This window comes from Ochotona princeps, chromosome 21, assembly GCF_030435755.1.
Source record: "Ochotona princeps isolate mOchPri1 chromosome 21, mOchPri1.hap1, whole genome shotgun sequence".
NCBI lineage: Eukaryota > Metazoa > Chordata > Mammalia > Lagomorpha > Ochotonidae > Ochotona > Ochotona princeps.
This window is the reverse complement of record NC_080852.1, coordinates 9,859,960-9,879,844: the sequence shown is the minus strand read 5'-3', so window position 1 is coordinate 9,879,844 and position 19,885 is coordinate 9,859,960. Positions and strand designations below refer to the sequence as shown.

At 36.4% G+C, this 19,885-nt stretch overlaps 1 protein-coding gene and 1 long non-coding RNA gene across 6 annotated transcripts in view; one reads left to right on the top strand and one right to left on the bottom strand.

Moving 5' to 3' along the window:
* The window catches only part of MDFIC2 (MyoD family inhibitor domain containing 2), a 101,203-nt gene extending 83,240 nt beyond the window's left edge, over positions 1–17,963 (bottom strand). The window contains exons 1-2 of one of the 2 annotated variants that reach the window (XM_004581616.3): positions 17,759–17,963; positions 17,146–17,233 (exon numbers count right to left, since the gene is read on the bottom strand). In XM_004581616.3, coding sequence (XP_004581673.2) covers positions 17,146–17,233; positions 17,759–17,923 — 253 coding nt within the window. In that variant the 5' untranslated portion in view covers positions 17,924–17,963. Of the gene's footprint in view, positions 1–17,142; positions 17,234–17,758 lie in introns of those variants that run through there. The other variant, XM_036497545.2, reaches the window with a different exon arrangement.
* Positions 1–19,885, top strand: part of LOC131482891 (uncharacterized) — a 402,306-nt gene that overhangs the window by 261,039 nt on the left and 121,382 nt on the right. The gene's annotated exons all lie outside the window — the stretch shown is intronic.

Here is a 19,885-nt window from a genome sequence, read left to right as displayed (position 1 = left end):
AATTTATAGTAATACTCATCCTGACATTCTTAAGGCAAAAATAATGAAATAAAAAAATAATCATTTTGAACCTGATTCTGCTTACTAACTGTAATGCTTTTAGTTTCATAATATTATTTTTGTGTTATCCACTGAGTCCCAGTGACACTCTTCTAGCCAGAAAGAAGAGTAAAATTATCTGATTAAAGTGGAAGCATACAAACAAGCTCAAGGTATCAAAAAATGTGAAGATCATACTTTGGTAATCGATTAATTTTTAATGCTCACCAGTTTTTAAGGGTACAGGCTAATTTTATATTATGGTTTAAATGTTCTCATTTCTTGGCACTTTAAAACTGTCAGTTGTTCATATATGTCGTCATCTTTAGATTGTTCTGGTGCTGTTTATAAAACATTCTTTTAAATTTTTATTTAATCAAGAGAGAGAGAGGTCAGGAACATAACCCTGGGCTCCCCCATGACTGGAAAGATCCAACCATTTGAGTCATTCATAACTGCTTCCCAGGATGTTCAGTATCAAGGAGATGGAATTAGGAACAGAGCTAGAATTTGATCCCAGATAATTTGATAGGTGATGAGGTTGTCTTAATCATTAGGCCAGTGCCTGTCTTATGCAAAACAGTGTCTTTGTGCTGACGAAACTTGTCTACCATAGCTCGTTAATAAATGTTACAGTGAGGTTTAATTCAATTTCCATTGGACAATATAAGTGCTCACTATTGACAGATACTGCTCTAGGTACATGGAAAGAAATAATAGATCATTTCAATCATTTTAAGAAATGAGAGACTAAAAATATGGGGAAAATGTAATTATATTAGTAGATACTATTGGATGATTGAGTTCTGTTGACACATTGCATGTTTTGCCCAGTAGCTTGGTCACTTAGGATACTTTCATCTGTAAATAATAACAATCCCAGTTCAAATGTTAGGTAATTTATTACCTACCTATTCATTTTAGAGGTGAAGTGGCTAGAAATTTGGGGAAACCAGTTCTCAGCAGCACTTTAAAGGAGCCAGATGTTTTTCCTATTGTTTTTGTGTTGGCATAATAGGTTAGGTTTGTGGCTTTATGCTCTGATTTGCCTAATGATTATAAAATGGTTTTCTTAGTTTCAACAAACAACAAAGATATTTTACAGTATCTAAAAGAGGAGACTGTCTTTTATTGTGACCTCTCGCAGGAACCAGAAACAAAAGTAAAGCAACAATTGGGTTGTCTCCAGACACAACAGGAATCTTTACTAGAAACTCCCAGTAGAGGGCCCCTCATGTCCCATTAGCTCAAATTACTTCACAAACAGTTGCCAATAGGAACAGTAGCAAGAGCAGTGGTACCACCATAAACAAATTAGTCAAACCAGAGTTCATTCCACTTCTCGAGAAGGGTGATGAAGCCAGCCTCTTTGGAAATCCACAGAGATAGATGGATTCTTGAATAAAATTAAGATTCCTTGAGAAGAATGGGAGAGCGTCCATAGGGGAGGTAACCACATGCGCCTTCTATAGTAGCTGTAATTATTTTTGATTGATAGTTTTGAAAATTAAGGCTCAGTGGTATTGAGTGATTTGGCCAAGATCAACATCTAATAAGCAGTGAATCCAGATACCAAATGCAGGTACATTAGTTCCAAAGACTGAACTCTTCAACTGTGTTGTTGACAGTCAGAGGAATATGGTAATATAATTTCTTTGAGGTACAAAATACTTTTGATGCATGGTATGTGTTGAATATTTTAGGTATTGCTATTGCATTTTACTGTTGGAATAACATCATGTTTTCATAAAACTAAATGTGACTTAATAGGAGTGTGCCCCTACTTTATTTCATCCTTGCTTCTTACTCATAATATTCCTTGATCTTCATGGAAATAGTAAAGCTAAACTGTGTAAAAAGCATAAGTCAAGACAAGGGAACTTCAAAAAGTTTGCAGAAAAAAGCTTATTTTAGTGCAAAAACAACCCACCTTTTTATAATGGATAGGGGGTGAAAGATTTGTTGCTTCCAATTTTTTTTATTAGCGAGAGGAGACCCATCCACTGGTTTGCTCCTCAAATACCTACAACAACTGGGGCTGGAAACTCCATCTGGGTACCCCACACGAGCAGCAGAAACTAAGCATTTGAGCTAACTTCTGCTTCCTCCCAGGATACACATTAGCAGGAAGCTCGATCAGAAGCAGAACAGAGACTTAACTAGGCGTTTCCATTTGGGATGCAGGATTCCAAGCAGTGATATAACTGCTGTGCCACATACCCACCCCGAAAATTTTGTCAAGTCACTTTCTCCCTTTTTGTGATAAGATGAAGATAATGTGAGTTTTTCAACGTATTATTAATCATATTATCTTGGTCAAAAACCACTAACTGACTTGAGGTTTTGTGATATAGAATGGTATGAAACTGAAGTTAAAGCCTGTGTTTTGTTTCACTCTGCACATCTTCAGCATATTGTCTCCCTGAGGAAGAGAACAAAAGAGACTGTGAACATGTTATTTCCTTACTGGGAGGGAATCCAGAAAAAGTGCATGGGAAATATAATATCAAAAAAATTGAATTTTTCTCAAAACTTTTTGTTCAAATGTATCTCTTGCATCTTGTGTATAGTTAGATTTCCTTTTTTCTGTCCTTTGATTCATTTCCTGTGTGACGTCAATGGCCAGAGCTGAGCTGATTCAAAGCTGAGAACCAGGCACTTCTTCTGGGTCTCCCACTTGGGTACAGGTTCCCAAGGACGTGGGCCATCTTTTGCTGCTTTCCAAAGTCAAGCAGAGAGCTGGATAGGAAGTGGAGCAGCTGGGATGGGAATCTGTGCCCTTATGGGATGCTTGCACTACAGGGTGGAGGATTAGCATGATACCCCACTGTGCCAGCCCCGAATATAGTTAGATTTTTTTTGTGTGTGTGATCTATTCTGAAAATCAGTTTATCTTAACAAAGATTTATTTTTGTTATAGAAAGAAATGAAAGATTGAAAGCTTTTTAAAAATTAAAAGTAACGGCCCGGCATGGTAGCCTAGTGGCCAAACCTCACCTTTTATCTGCCAAGATCCCATATGGGCACCAGTTTGTGTCCTGGCTGCTCCATCTCCCATCTACTTCATGCTTGTGGCCTGGGAAGGCGGTAGAGCATGACCCCAAAGTCTCCTACACCTGTGTGGGAGACCCAGACAAAGCTCCTGGCTCCTGGCTTTGGATCAACTCAGCTTCAGCCATTGGGGACCATTGGGGAGTCAACCAGCAGACAGATGTAATATCTTTCTGTCTCCCCCTTTCTCTGCAAACCTTTCCAGTAAAAACAAATAATTCTTTAAAAAATGAAAAAGAAAAAGAAATGTCTTTATTTTACTTTTTTTTATGAGGAAGAAAACTATTCATGGATTCCGGTTTTTTTACACTAAAATAAACTTTTTTTTCCTGCAAACTTTTTTTATTATAAATAATACATATTTATTAAAAATTCAAATACAGAAATAAAAGCACAATATCCCACCCAGTATACAGACAGCCACATAAATCCCCTTCCCTCTAATCCCTTTCCCCAGAGGTTATCATCCTGCAAACTTTTGAAGTTGCCTTGTCTTGACTAATGCTTTTAGATCCTACCGGAAAATCTGTTGAAACTGATTTGAGGTAACCAAAGCTCAAGAAACATTGAACCCTAGTAGCAGATCACATCACTTATGTCTTGAAATTGGTTAATGTACTTTTCCAAATAACAATTTTTAAAAATTGAATTATTAATTTTAAACCTGCTTTTGTGTTTCTGAGTAAAGAGCATGATTATTTACCCAATAACTTGGACAATATGCTTATTGATATTCTCTTTTTACAACCCAGTTACCAAAATTCTGGTTAAATCTGATTTTTTATAAATTCTCAGAATTTTTCCATTTTTCACTGATATTGCCATTATTTTTACTTCTTCTTGGGCTATTAGCCTTTCTACCTGCTTTCCATCAGTCAGCGTTTTCTCCTCTTTAATCCAAACCACAGCATTCTTTTGTTTTTAAAAAGCCAATTTAATACTGGAGTGCAGTGACCACTCTCTGTCTCACGCCATTCAGTGTTTTTCCATGGTTGTTAGAGTGAACGTCTTCCACATGACTGATACGATTCCACATACTCTGCCTCTCCAGAGTGTGTGAGCCAATATTTGGCAGTGCATGGTGGTTTAATCAATATGTGCTGATTGGAAAGTATTTATTCCGTATCAACAGTTTTTTCTGAAATGTTAGAAATCTATTTCTCTGAATTCAGCTTGCTTTCTTTTAAAAGGAAAACAAGCCAAATTGATATAAGCACGGTGTTCTTATCAAATTAAGTTAGACAGTTTTAATGATTGCAAAACATTTTGCCTAGTTTTGAATAATTACTTTTTGTTAATTGAGCTCTCATGAGAACAAAGCCAAAGAACCCAGCAGTCTACCATTTTACTAAAATATGCTAGGGAAAAAGTTGAGATGGAGCTTGTTAAATACTGGCCCTGGATCACAAAAACTGAATGTCCTGTTGGAAGTTAGAATTATTTAGTTATTGATGCTCTGGAGGGCTGCAATTACTCCTGTTTCTCTACTTACCCCTAGGTAGATTCTCCTGTTACTGAAGAAAATTCATATAGCATCAACAATTTCAGTTGATTAGTCAGAATTGCAGATGCTTATTATTCTTATGAAGCAGTATATGTATTTGGGTAATCAGAATTCTTTGAGTTGGGTTGCATTCCTTCTTCAAGGATCAAAAATATTTCTCAGTTTTCTTCCTTGTGTAAAATGAGAAGTTTTTATTTCCTAGCATGGGCCTTCTGGTACAAGTAGATTAAGCCACCGTTTGGGACACCTGCATTCCATAATCCAATGCCTGTTTCTAGTCTTTGATGCTCTGCTTCTAATCCACTTCCTGAACCTTGGGTGGTAATAGGTGATGGCTCATGTGTTTGAATTCCTGACACCCATGTGTTCTTCATGTGAAATTTAAGACCTTTGGCTTCTGGCTGGTCCAGCCCAAGCTGCTGCCAAACCAGTGGATGGAAACCCTCCCAATCTTAAGTTCTCTCTCTCTCTCTCTCTGCCTCTCTCTCACTGCTTTGCCTTCAACTAGCTAACTAAATAAACTTTAAACAAATCCTTCCTTTTAAAAATATGTCTGTTTTTATTGAAAGGAAGATTTATTGTGAGAAGGAGATGCAGAGAGAGAGATGTTCCATCTGTTGAATCATTCCCTTAATGGCCAGAATAGCCAAAGCTGAGCTGATCTGATCTGAAGTTAGGAGTCAGGAGCTTCTTTTCGGTCTCCCAAGGGTGCAGGGTCCCAAGGCTTTGCGCCATCCTGTGTTGCTTTCTCAGGCTGTCAGCAGGGATATAGAATCAGGAATGAATCTGTTCCCACACAGGATGCAGTATAGCAGGTGGAGGATTAGCTCTCTGTGCTGCTTTGCTGCCCCTACCTTTAAGTATTTATTTTTGTGGCTTCTGTTTGTGAAATACGAACTCCTAAAACTGATAAATTGTTAAGTATTATTTGATTACCTTAAAACATTTTACCAAAATGAATTACTATTTATTCATAAACTTTTTACCATCAAGGATGATTGAATTTTATTTATGGTTGAACGAGTACAGTGGATATAGTGAGTCCATGATTGCCATCTGAAAGATGTAATGTTTCCTTTGGTTTAAAGCTTTTACAGAGTAGTGTTTTAGTATTTGCTATTTTGTACAGTTTTAGGATTTAAGGGGATTTTTTAAAAAACATTTTTGCTTTTTTTTTTAATTTGTTTATCTGAGAGGCAGAGAGAGACACAGACATGCTGCAAGACAGACACTGCTTGCTGGTTCATCTACTTGCTGGTTCACACTCCAGATATTTGCCTTGTGTGGGGCAGGGCTGGTCCTGAGTGTGGACCTGGAACTTGTATCTCCCATGTGGGAATTAGGAACCCTGTTACTACTTGAACCATCACCACTGTCACTCAAGAGTCCAGGTTAGTGGGGAGCTGGAATCAAGAGCCAGAGCTGTGAATTCAGACTAGGCACTCTGTTGTGGGCAATCTCAACAGCTGGGATAAATACCTGTTGCAAGAATTTTTCTTTTTTCTAAATTCTGAATATAGAAAAACTCAGGACCAGGTGTTTAACACACTTGTTAAACTGCTGTTTTGAAACACCTATGATTTGTATCAGAGTGTGGGGCTTCAAGTCCCTGCTGTTGCTGTACATTCCAGCTTCTTGCTGATGTATACAAACTGAGAGGCAGCAGGCAACTGCTCGAGTGGATGGGTCCCTGCTACTCATAGGGAAGACGAAGGTTGGCTTTTGAATTCTAACTTTGGCCTGGCTCAGTTCTGGATGGTGCAGGAATTTGGGGGTTAACTAGCAGAGGGGAAGTTTTTCTGTCTGTCTCTGCCTCTCTCTTTGTCTGCATTTCAATAAAGCAAAAGAAATAAATTTAAGAAATAGAAAGGAAGGTCAGGATCACAGCTAAGGTTGATGTTGGGGATGTACTTACCAAATATAAGATGAATATGTATGTAAGGTTTTATTGCAGGAAAGATGGTATGACCAGATAGGCAGATTTGAAAACCAAAATTAGATTTGACATCCAGGTATTCCTAGGCTTATAAATTTTTTTTATCTATTTATTGTTCATGTGGAAATATGTTGTTAGTCTGATAATAGTTGATTCTGCCACTGTGGTTATTTTCCCCATATATTGATATGATATATTTTATTTTCAAGTATTTATTTCGCAAAGATGAGCAAACAAAGTAAAATTTATAGTTTGTCCTTTTATGGCTATGTTTTGTTCAGTTAACCAATTTCAGTAGGCGAATGTTAAAATGATTAATCCATTTAATTCCTTTCTAACTTAAATGACGGCTATTATGGAAGCTGAACTATAGCGTTTATAACTTACATAAAATATGAATAGAACAGTATTACAGTGTTGTAATTCTGATGTTGTCAGTCACTACAACCTGCATGTAAGTAACTTTCTGCATCTTTGTCTAACTTAATAACTAAGTCCTGTCTTCCATTCAAATCCTGTACACCAAATAGTTCTTTTACAGAATGAATGGTACTTCATTTCAATTTCATGTGTTGACTAGACATTAGTTTTAAGACCTGTTTGTAAGGGGTTGAAACATAATATTTTTGATATAATCATTCTGCGAAGAATTTATTTATACAAACTTTTTACATTTTGTGAAAATTCATTTAAGATATTTTAGTGTTAACACTTTAGAGGGAAAAATTCATATCTTTCTAGCTTCTAGAATCCCAAAAGAAATTTAGATTGCTATTTATAAGACTGACTTTTCTATGTATGAAAAAGTAAGTATTGTTAAGTGAAAGGGGAGTTAAAATGCAGATTTTCTAGTTCTGTGTTGTTTTGGATTAGAAATCATGAATAATATTTCTTACCTCTGCAATATAGATATTTACTTTCAGATCTATGTTGGTGTGGAAATTTAGCCCAAAAGGAAAAATTGCCTGCTGTCTTACTAGATACTGTAGGAGTTGTCCTCTCTGCTTTTCTGGAAGTTATACACTGGCAAAAATATCATCGTTGCCCTTGCTTTTTATCTTTGTTGCACATTTACTTCTCGACAGGCTTAAATAATGGCTAAAGTGGTGGAAATGATTTATGCCTGTAAAGTGATGTTTTCATTTGCTCTCTTCACATTCCTCTTTTTTTTCTCCATAATGGTCTGGTGAGCATCTAGTGTAGGTGCATTTTATTAGAGAGTATATTCCCCCTAAATGTGGTTTCTTAGCTGAAAGAAATGGGCCATAATCATATAAACGTAAAGTATTGCTTTGTAGAATTTACAAGAAATGAAATGTCCTTATTCCTGAGGCATAGAACATAAGACTCTTTTCCTATCACTATCAGGTTGTTCTTTATACTAATGTTGATTAAGTGTATCACATCAACCACTGTTATGACATACAGGAAAATGAATGATTCCACCGAAAAAATAGGTTGAAAGATATAAATCTCTCAGTGTCCCTGGTTATCTACAGTTTTTATGTTTGTATTGAGATAGGAGAGGTTGGTCCTCTGTCTTCATGGATTACTTCACTGCTAGTTCATAAATTTGCAATTAGTAATAGTGAGCTAAGATCATTCTGGATTTGATGTACTGACCTATCATCATTGAAATAGAGTCCTTAAATCTGCTGTTTAACAACTTAAGGGACTTTGCACTGATTAATTCATCTGATCAAAGTCTCAAGGCTGACATGGCATATTGTAGGCTTTCCATTCCATTGGATCAACATCATCATTTTATTAAAAAATGAACTTAATACTTTATAGTCTTAGTTGGAAAGAAATTTCAACCGTCAGCTCTAAGATGTGCTGCTCAAGTTTAATTTGTTGACCTATGAGAACACAGATCTCATCTTTTGCTGAACTTTCTAAACATAAAATAAGGTTATCAGAGAATCAAAACGATTCTGACATTTGAACTTAGGGAGAAGGCCACTACATTAAAGCCAGTGCTCTCCTTCCTGAAGTATACGGTGCTTCATCAGCAGCACATGTCAAATTCTTAAGAAAATATTATCCCTTATGGAAAAAAAAATCCCTGAAAATCAGACCACTGGAATTAGCTGTTAGTAGATATTATGTGGGGGAGCTGGCAGCATCTATTCTGCCTTTATTTTGCTAGAATCCTGAATTCCCTTTGAAGAATTGACTGCCTCTCATTGTGTGAAGCCTTCTGATGTTGTCAGTCAATCCTTGCCTGTCCAGGGGGGTGAGCTCATAAATCTTAGTACTCTTGGCATTGCTTTGTTTGGAATTCTGGGCATGAGAAGAGGAGCGATGAAGACAGAAACCTTGTAGTGACCTAAATACCTAAGGTCTTGCTCCTATTCCCACCAGGATTGAATTGACTCTTTCTTGCCTTGGACCTGGATTGGTTTTCTGGATTGTGAGCTACACTGTGCTTTCTAGTGCCACGGTTATGTAGAATCAGAGTCTATTGTTTTCCACTTAAGAGCTGGTAAAGCTTTCTTTTGAAGTTACGTTCTGAAAATAGTGTTATTCTTTGACAGTTTTATTTTATATTCCTTTGAAAATAAAATGTAGTGATACGCATATAAACTTTATTTTTGATAGGCATTCTCAGAGTAAAGAGGTTGTTAGGGTCCAAATGCCAACCAGGACCTATTGGAGCCTCTAGGCCCTCTTCTCAGCCAAACTCCTGGCACTCATGGGTTGCTAGCTAAATTTATTTGGGTCAAAATGCTCCTGCCATACTTCTTTCACTTCTTGGAGCATGAGCTTTTCTTCCTTACCCTGTTGTCTTTAAACTTGACATTCTTTATATTTGAAACGTTTTTATTTGTTTCATCTCACCATAAGCATCATCTCATTCTTCAAGACTAGGTACAATCTCAAGGTTTCCAGTGTTATTTAAAGTAGATCAGCTGTTAGTTCTTACTGATGCCCGAGTGGCAGCTTTCATGGAGACAGCTCTGAGGCATCCCAACTCTTAACTTCTTCCGCTCAGATCTCCTGATCCTCCCTTCTGTAGCCAATCTGTTTATCAGATTATTTGCTTTTTCTATGTAAAAGAGAAGAGCCTGGAATAGACCCTACCTAGCCAACAACAAATTGTCACGTTTCTTGTTTATTTCACATTCTTTTTCCCTTAAGCATGTAATGTCTCAAGCTTAACTTTCTTCTTGGCTCTTGCCAATTCTGTTAGTTCTACCTGCAAACAGATCCCATTGTTTTGGTTAGTTCTACCTGCAAATAAATCTCCTTGTTGAATTTCATCCTATCCTGGCTAGCAACTTGTGCTTAGTCTACTGCAATTGTCTCGCCTTTCTTTGGCTGATACAATAGAACTGGTTGCTTCTGTTCACCTGCTTGAACGGTCAGTGGCTTCTAATTCCAGTCAGGAAAAGCATCCAACCTCCTGACTGGCTAGCTATTGGGTTATTTCCGACTTAAACATCTTTCTTTGTATCTGTCCTTCCACCCAACTTTCCCTGCTTTGCCATTCTATAATATACTAATATAATATACTAGGTGTAATAGTATCTTAATACTTTATCCTTCTTCCAGTTGGAGTGCTTTCCTGAGTTTTTGTATGCCTTAGTCTTTTTTCCATTGAAGTCACAGCTCTAGATATATGATACCTCACCTCCCCAAAAAGAATTTCCTTAACTGTGGATTCTGAGGGATGATCCTTACACCAGTCTTGATCACATCCTCTCATTTCAAGGCAGCCAAAACAGTTATCCTTGTGAAATTATCTTTTTCATGTCTGCCTGGTTTGAATGTGTGCTCAAGTAGCATGTATGTTCAAATGGCGTGTTTTAGAAACAGCCTCTAATCTAACAGTGCGTTGAGGGGTGGGACCTTGAAGAGATGATTAAGCCATGAGGGCTTGCTCATGTGACGGACTAATGCTGTGAGTCTGTGGTAGTCACAGGAATGTGTTCCTGATTCAAAAGGGTGACTGCACTTCCTTTTTTGTGTTCCGCCTTAAGATGTGATGCAGCCAGAAGGCCCCCACTATACGTGGGTGTGGGCTCTTCACCTTGTTCTTTCCAGCCTCTAGAGCTAAAACGAATACGTTTATTTGCTTCATAAATGATGTAATTGCTGTATTTTTTTAAAAAAAGATTTATTTATTTTTATTGGAAAGTCAGATATACAGAAAGGAGACAAGACAGAGAGGAAGATCCTCCTCCCTCTCCTGGTTCACTCCCCAAGTGGCCACAATGACCAGAGCTGAGTTGATCCGAAGTCAGGAGCCTCTTCTGGGTCTTCCATGTGAGTGCAGGATCCCAAGGCTTTGGGCCGTCCTCAGCTGCTTTCCCAGGCTACAAACAAGGAGCTGGATGAGGAGTGTGGCCGCTGGGATATGAATCAGCGCCCATATGGGATCCCAGTGCTTGCAAGGCAAGGACTCCAACCATTAGGTTACTGCACTGGGCCCAATCTGCTGTATTCTATTATAGCACCCCAAAATGGGCTAAGACAGTATTGTTATTTTATTGTATTGTTATTTTGTTGACTTATATAATTTTCAAGGGCATATTTTATATCAGTTTCTCTTATCAGCTCTGCTAAAAAACAAAAACATTCTTTTTGGCTTTTTTTCACAACTGTTTTGATATTATGGGACATTTTTACAAGCTAATGAAAATTACAGAAATAAGAGTAATGTTTTTTATTTCCTGTATTTACATAGGTCAAAGGAATCTCAAAAAATGCTACTCATGGAATTTAACAACTTAAGATACATTTTAGTATAGGTTGATTTTTTAAGTTACATGCAAAAAAATAATCCTCTTAGAAATGAGAATTAGTTTGAACGGCAGAATTAATAGGTTTAATATTTAGCCTTTTCCAATTTCAGTATATGTGCTGCTGAAGCGAGCACAATATTTAGCCTTTAGAGTAGAACACTTAATATATGAATACTTTGAAAGTAGATATTGTGACATTCTCATTTTTTTAGTTTTTTAAAAGATATTTATTTATTTTTATTGCAAAGTCAGATACACAGAGAGGAGGAGAGACAGAGAGGAAGATCTTCCATCCGATGATTCAATCCCCAAGTGACCACAACTGCAGGAGCTGAGCTGATCTGAAGCCATCCTGGTCTCTTCCAGGTCTCCCACATGGGTCCCAAGGCTTTGGGCCATCTTGGACTGCTTTCCCAGGCCTCAAGCAGGGAGCTGGATGGGAAATGGGGCTGCCAAGATTAGAACTGGCACCCATACGGGATCCCGTCACATTCAAGGCGAGGACTTTAGCTGCTAGGCTACCATGCTGGGCCCCATTCTGTTTTTTTTTTTTTTTGGCATCAGTGTTTGCATAAAATGTCTCTGAGTTCAAAAAGAGCCTCATTGAGTGGTTGCTAATGTGCATTTTGAAGCTGTTTTAATATTCATGATCTGAAATTTCTTTTTGAGTAGATGAGGTAAATTGTTTTCACTTAGAATTAAAGAGAAGTCCAAGGAATTCGTGAATATTATTAAATGAGGGTCCTCTTTTTTTCCATCTCATTTACAAATGAATTTGGAGGTCTGGGACAAGATGTGATTTTAAAACTTTACGTAAAAAGGTAATTGTTGGGATGTGGAGTTTTGTATTTAAATTGTTTTTAAATATTTTGGATTATTAGTCTCTGATATTTATTGATTTTGAATCAATGGGAACAGTTCTGTTTATGATACCTAGTCATTTCTTGAATTGATGATATATTTGCAACTTGGAATAAATGTTTTCCCCACACTGGTTATAACTATGAAGATAATACCCAAGTAAAACAATTGCAAATAGCTAGCCTTTTGAAGGACAAAAGCCAATTTTCAGAAAATTGTATAAGATTTTGTCTGGAGAGTCAAGAGCTGAGATAGAACTTGCTGGCTGACTAAGGGCTGAAGTAGACCCACAGAACCTGCTTCCGTGTGTCCTGCGTGGCGTTTTATTGTTGTTGGTACTGTTACTTAACCTTTATCAATCAGGGAATTTCACATAGAAACCCTTCTCTATGAAGGATTTTTTTTCCTTCTGAAAAACGTCAAGAGACACGGTAAATTATATGCAGTTCAAATGCTGGTGATGCTGCGACTTTAAATTGCAAATGGCGACAATTTAAGAGTTTCCATCCCTTCATCTTGATGCTTCTCTTCCGTATCAAATGGTGTACGACACAAGCATTGAAATGCTTACTCACAATGCTCCCTGGCTTAATGGAGTATTACATGCCATCCTATTCCACCTGTAATTTCCCCGCCCAATTTCTATGTTGCATTAGCTTTTTCCTCCATAAAGTTTTTCACATTTGGACCTTGTTCTTTCTCTCCTTGTTATGACTTTTATACTAGACAGGTGGTGTGCTGAATAGATCACTTTAGGAATGCTGAATAGATCAGTGACTTAACCACCCTTGTTTTTCTTTTCTTAACTTTTCCTCTGCCTGTTCCCCTCCCTTGTGCATCCCAGTTACCAATGTAAAGATTCATTTGATTCTACATGCTTTGGTATAATAGTCATTGCTCTCAAACCTGCAGTGACAACAGAATCGCTCCCTCACTTATTTATTATATAGTTACAATTTAGTCTGCTTTCCTCCCTCATATTTTTTTGGTGATTTTCTATTTGTGTTTGTGTTTTAATTTTATTCTAACTGACACAAAAATTTTACATGTTTATGAGGTACCATGTAATGTTTCTATATATGTATGTACTGCCTAATCGAAATAAATATATCTGTCTCCTCGAACATCTAACAATTCTTTGTGGCAAAAAAGAATTCAGAATCCATTTTGTTCCAGTGTTTTTTTTTAAGTAAACATACATTATTGTCATTATCTCAACTCACCCTACTTTGCAATAAAGTACCAGAATTTCTTATTTCTATCTAACTATAATTTAGATTGCAAGTCAGTACTTTTCCCAACCCTCCCTTCCCTCATTTTGTGTCACTGATCACGCGAATAATTAGTGAGTAGGCCCCGTTCCCTAGCACTGCAATAAAGTGACGTCCAGCCTCAGGTACCTTGGTTCTCAGAGTTGATTTTGCTGTGCAGACACACCATGGCCACCTTCGATACTGGCCTTTATGTACATGTCGGTCAACAGTTGCGTGATGTACCTCATCTTGACTGCTGTTTGCTTTAAAGCCCATGATTTTTTTTTTTATAACAATAGAATTTCTCCATATGACTCCTTGGCAATTTACTTCAGTATAGTGGTCTTCCATTTATTTGTTGGCTCCACCTATATCCTGTTGAATTTTAAGTTATTACCCAGGAATCTGGTGAATTTAAGATTTGCTAAGTCTAGATTTAAAGATATTAAGGCTAGTTTTAATAGAAGATTTCTTGATGATTTAAAATAGTTTAAAATAGTGTATTTTCAGGTCAGCCAGAGGTATTTCTCAAAAACTGTTTATCCTAATTATTGAAAAGAGCTTTGGGAGTAGGTTTCTTGAGCTGAGAGCAGGGGATCCCTGATCTATCTGAGAGGAAATGGAAAGCAAGTAAGAGCTCATTCTTTTAGGCTGGAGCAAGATATTGAGATAATAAGCTACTTTATTGTGAGACCGTCCTTCCCTTCCCTTCCCTTCCCTCCCCTCCCTCCCCTCCCCTCCCCTCCCCTCCCCTCCCCTCCCCTCCCCTCCCCTCCCCTCCCCTCCCCTCCCCTCCCCTCCCCTCTCCTCCCCTCCTCCTGTCTTTCTGTCTGTCTTTGTTCGGTCATCTGCCACATATGTAATTCGTCTCTACTAATGTCAGAATTAGCAAATATTCATTCATTCAATTGGATGAACTGTGAAATGTTGGAAGATCGGAAGTTAGAATATAAGTACCATGAATGGTGGTGATGGCGATAGCTTTTAGTTATATGCTCACTATCAGGTCATGTTGTATAACCAGTGCCTTGTGTAGATTACCCCAGTAAGTGGTAGCTCTAACCCTAATACAACATTGATAATTATCGATAGTTTAATGGTGGGTTAATGCAGCCGGAGGTTGAGGGAGGCAACAGATGCAGCACTGTGATGTGAGATGTGAGATGTGACCTCTTTTGTCAATTTGATCATTAGCATTTTGTCAGGTAACTTTTTTGCCCTACTTAAAGCCTTTCTCTGTCTCCCCCTCCCTCTCATTCTCTTTCTCTTTAAAATTGGGGCCTAGAGAAGGTCAATAAAATAAAGATTATAAGTGATAACTGTTAAAGAAGACAGTATGATAAAGGAAAAATAGTAGATATTGGATCCCTTAAGATCTCAGTTTATAATTTCGTTTGCCATTTAACAGCTCTGCAAGTTTAAACAAGACCCAAAGTCTCTCTAAGGCTCAATCTGTCTGTAAAATGGGGGCAATAAAACTACACATCAGATTGTCATAGGAACCAAAATAGTTAAAACATGATGAAAACATAAAGTACTGTTGCTGTTACATATTTTTAAGTGTAAGCTAAATTCTGAAACCGTTTCTATTATGAATCCTACTTTAAAGAATGAAATAAATGGCAGGAATAATGTAATCTTATTCTTACATTCTCACAAATTTCTGCACTTTGATATAGTCCCTGGCTAAGGGAACTGAGACTCAAGGCAGTAAAGTAACATGTTACAGTCACACAGCTAGTAAATAAAATAGCTGAGCTGAAATTTTAAAACCATTTTTGCCTGACATCAGTGCCGTAATCTTTCTGCTACCCCAATTTTTCTTTTACTTTTTTTTTTTAAAGCCAACGTGTGTATTTTTTCTTAACATTAAAAAAGAGACACTTATGTTTGAAAACTAACTCATCCTGATAATTCTCAATTAAGATCTTGTCATCTAGCATCTGGCTCAATTTCCATTTATGAAATATAGTAAACATAATTTGAGTGTAGCTTAAATGAAGTGTCCAAATGGGATAAAACAGGTCACCTGGGAAATTATATTTTATAGATTACAAGAATTTAATGCCTAAGTTAGATCTAATAGATGTAATTTTTTACCACAAAATTCATTAGGAAACAATTGATCGGTCTAAAATTTTATCGTTATTTCTTTATGAGACATTTAAAACGTAAAGCAATTAAATTAAAAATAAATAATGTAAGTTCTTTATAAGTAGTGGTGAAGAACTTCTACTGTGTCATCATGGATTTGAGGTTCACAAGAAAAACACACATGGGGACTTTTGATCCAAGCCAAATGTTTTCCCCTTCTACATTGTTTTAAAAGTATGTTTTTTAAAAGATCATTTGATAAAAAGAAGTAAGAGCATTTTCCAGGCCTGTGAATTTCTTCTTTTTTCAGGAAATGATTCTGAGAATACTTCATGGGTGTGTGTGTTTGTGTGTATGTATGTCAACATTTATTCTGAAATAAAATCATTCAAAGATACAAATTCCACTGTTGAATTTGGTTATTCAGCAATTAGCCAGAGGATTTGATCCTTTTCTAAAAAGTAAACATTTTTTTAACATAATGGTAGAGTTAAAGAACAACGCATGTGAGGTTATGATGAATTTGGAGATGTTGTTTGCATACTCTGGGAAAACACTTTTGAGCAGAGGTCAAGTCCTAATGAGTAACAGTTTCCCCTTGGAATATGGTAAGGTGTAGACTCATGTAGTTCAGAGTCATATAAACTGGGATTGAATTCTAGTTCTGCTATTTTCTAATTTTCTGATTTTGGGCAAGTCACTTCAATTCTGTTAGGCAATTTTCTCATCAGTAAATTAAGAATACTAAAACTGCCTCAAAGGGTTGTCATGATGATTCAGCATAATAATCAGTAAATGTCAGAAAGCATTATAGATGTTTTTGATATTATTATTTTAGTGATGTGCAACTTTCTTGGTATTAGTTTCTTATGACATTATAAAATGAATTTTAAGACTTTTAACTACTTTAGACCAATCTTTTTCCAATGTAATAGATTCGTGAACTGGTTTAAGAAAAAACACAACATAGCATATATATATATATAGAGAGAGAGAGAGAGAGAGAGAGAAAACATCAGATTCATTTTCTTTGAGATATATAAAAGTATTTCGTAAAATCTAAAGATTATAAAACCAACCCTTCTAGAAAACAGTCACAAGTTTAGACATAGTTTCAAAAGTGCACAAATTTGTACTCATTGTAGGAGAATGTATTGATTTGTGTGTGTATTTCAAGCAACTGTCTTTCGCATGCCGTACCTCTGCCGGATAGCATTCTCCCCTGGGAAGGTGGCTTCTCTAATTGCAGTGAATGGTGATTCTATTTGCAGACATTATTTCTTAAAGTGTGCCTTCCTTTCCATGATGATCATTTAAAAATACCTTTTCTCAAATTACTTAGCCTTGGCTGTAATGGAGAAAAATCTACAGCAGTACAAGAATGTCACAGATAATACGTATCTATATTGAAAATGTGTAAGTCTTACCAATAATACAGTCTGTGTTTCCCCAACACAGAGCTACAAGAAGTGTTTCAAAACTCAAACAGCTTCAGACTACTACTTAAGGATATATGTTTAAAAAAGAAAAAGAAAAATCAAAGAAGCTAGTCACATTTGAATTGCCAGAATATTTTCTTTTTTTTCTCATGCTATTTCTTGTTTATAAGCAAAAACACAATGTTCAAACTAAAAGATAGTCAAGAGTAGGGAGACTTACCTTCCTTCAACCAAGAAATGTTATTTTTATCATTTTCAAAATGCTCAGATGTTCTTACTTTTATCTTTTCCAGCTCAATTTCTGACATCTAAGTGAAAAGATAATGTATGATATTAAACATTTATTAAGAGCTCAAATTAACAACATTGATATTTTTACTTGAAACTACTGCCATATGATGGTGAAATTAATCTATAGGTTTTAGCTCACTGTTTTTTCTCTTATATTCTATCCATTTGCCATTTTGAACACTGTTATTGAATAACTAAGCTTTATGACATCTCATTGTTTATCAGTAAGCATTATTTTAAGATCTTGAATTTCTGAACATGGAAAAGGTAACATTTACAGTCAGTCATGGAGTTTTAACTAAAAAAAGAAAAGTTGGTGTTTTTGTGTCGATGTAAATAAGCAGCCTGCAAAGTGATGTGTAAAGATATAATAAAGCACATAAAAAGACCTTTTCAGGAATTTATTGGGTAAAATAAGAACCTTCTGACCTAAGTCAGATCAAGTTGAACTCCCTGAAGGTGTCACCTTTAGAGAGTGCACTTGACTTTCTAGGCTTGCTAGCCTGAACTCTGCCCTTGAATCGGCACTGCAGTGTACATACCTGTGTGTTCCAGAAGGAGGCCCAAGCTGTGGGACTGGGAAGCAGTGTAGTGCAGTCTCTCTTGTCTCTGGATGTCCAGCATTCCTCTGTCCTGACAGAAGGGAGCGAAGAAGCAAATCTGCTGCTTCCTTGGGTGGTGATAGATTTGTAATGCTGCCAGAGCATCCAACTTGCCGCTGAAAGGTTTTGTTTTTTTTTTTTAGGTAATATAATGCCTGTGGTTCAAAACAATAAAATCCTTCTCAGGGTAGCACATATTTAAAATGACACTGTGCAAAATAGAGTAAAAATATAAACTCTTTTCAAATGAACCAGATTTATTCCATTTCCTTTCCATTCCATACTCATCATTCATTATCCAGAATCACTACTAAGAGATGCAGAAAACATATTGAAAAATATAGACAGGTTATTGGATTAAAAGACAGTTGAGGGAATCCCGGAAAGCTGTATTCTGTGGAAGTTCATCCTGTGACTGATGTTTTGAAAAGCAGTTCTCTCCTCTTAACATTTAAAAGGAACAGGGAAACATTTCAAGTTCTTTTGATCATCTGCAGGTATCCCAAAGAGGTATGGAATAATATTCCAAAGGTGATTTGTTGTTAGATTCTTTTAAGGATAAGGTTATTTTCCACAGGAAGTTAAAAACAGAAAGCATAAACATTGGATGTGGATGATAGAAATAGTCCACCATTCCTTAAGTCTGTCAGGATTTTTTTTTGTCACTGAAAATGATACTTATGTTTTTCCCAAGATGGTTTGCCATCTTCATTCTTTACCTAGACAAGGTCTGTAAGTTGGTTGTTTTATATTCAATTCCCCTGCTATCCCGATTTCATTATTACTTTATTTCATTTTTGCTGCTAACTTTGGAATATTCCTCTATTAGTTAATTATCAGGCTAAAATAAATTTCATTTCCTCTCAATAATAAAATAAATTTCAAAATATTTAGATAGCTAATAAAGACCTTGAATGGTCACATTTCATACTGTGGTATAAAGTGTAGCCCACAGAGTCTTAAGCTTTCTTATAGGTTCCCAACTTTTTACTCCAACCTAATTGTGTTGCTGCTGTTTCTTGAACAAATGTGCTTGTGCTGTTAACATTCCTAGAAATGTTTCTTCAGAATTCCATGTCCTCCCCCACCTTGAAAGCCTTTTGATCTCTCTCATCTGGAAACCATCTTTTCCTTCTCTGATCCCACTTGTGGCTCTTGGTATGATCACCCTCCAGATTTAGTCTCTGTTACCTTAGCTTCCTGACAAGGCTATAACCCCCCTGCCCATCATCTGTCCTGTCTTAGTCTCTGTCCCAGTATTTATTGTCTTGTTCATTGTTTGCATCATTGCCCACAAATTAATAATTGTTGTACAAAAGGACTAGTATGTAAAAAAACGGATGATAATGTTGTCCTTTGTTTCAAAGTTACAGGATTCATGTAATAATGCTTTAGTTTATTGTCTGTAGCTGTAGAGTTTTATATTGTTTCCTCACACATTTTTGAGACCCAGTATAATATCCTTCATAGTTTAATCACTGTTCTTTGGAAAAGCAAGTTATCCAAATTTCACATATGAATGGGGCCAGAAAGACATTAGGTAAATAGAAATCACAGCATTAAGCGATATGTAGAGACAACACAGGAGGTAAAGGAAGTCTATGCTGAAACTAGATGAAAAAGGATTTTCAAGTAACAGCAAAGTAAATGAACTAGGAACACACACAGTTGGATGTACCTGCTAGTTAATTTTAATATTAGACCACCTGATTAAATTGTAAATCTTATTCCACAAAAGAATTTTTTTTCATTTAAAAATATACATCTGGATCTCTGTAAAGTTATGTCATGTAGTTATTTATTAATTTAAATGAAACCAACTGTGTAAAAAACATTAACATATAGTTTATTCAGGGCAGAATGTGAGTGACATAGGCTAGGGAGACACAAGCACAGTGAGTTATACTGAATCTTGGGAACTGTTCCAAAGTGACCCAACTTCTTGTCAGAATTTATATTTATCATTTATCATTTATCATTGTAGAGTGAATATACATTGGTTTGGTCCCAAAAGGCTACCTTTATGTAAGCAGGGGCCAATTTCTTATTGGAGATGATTTTTATAAG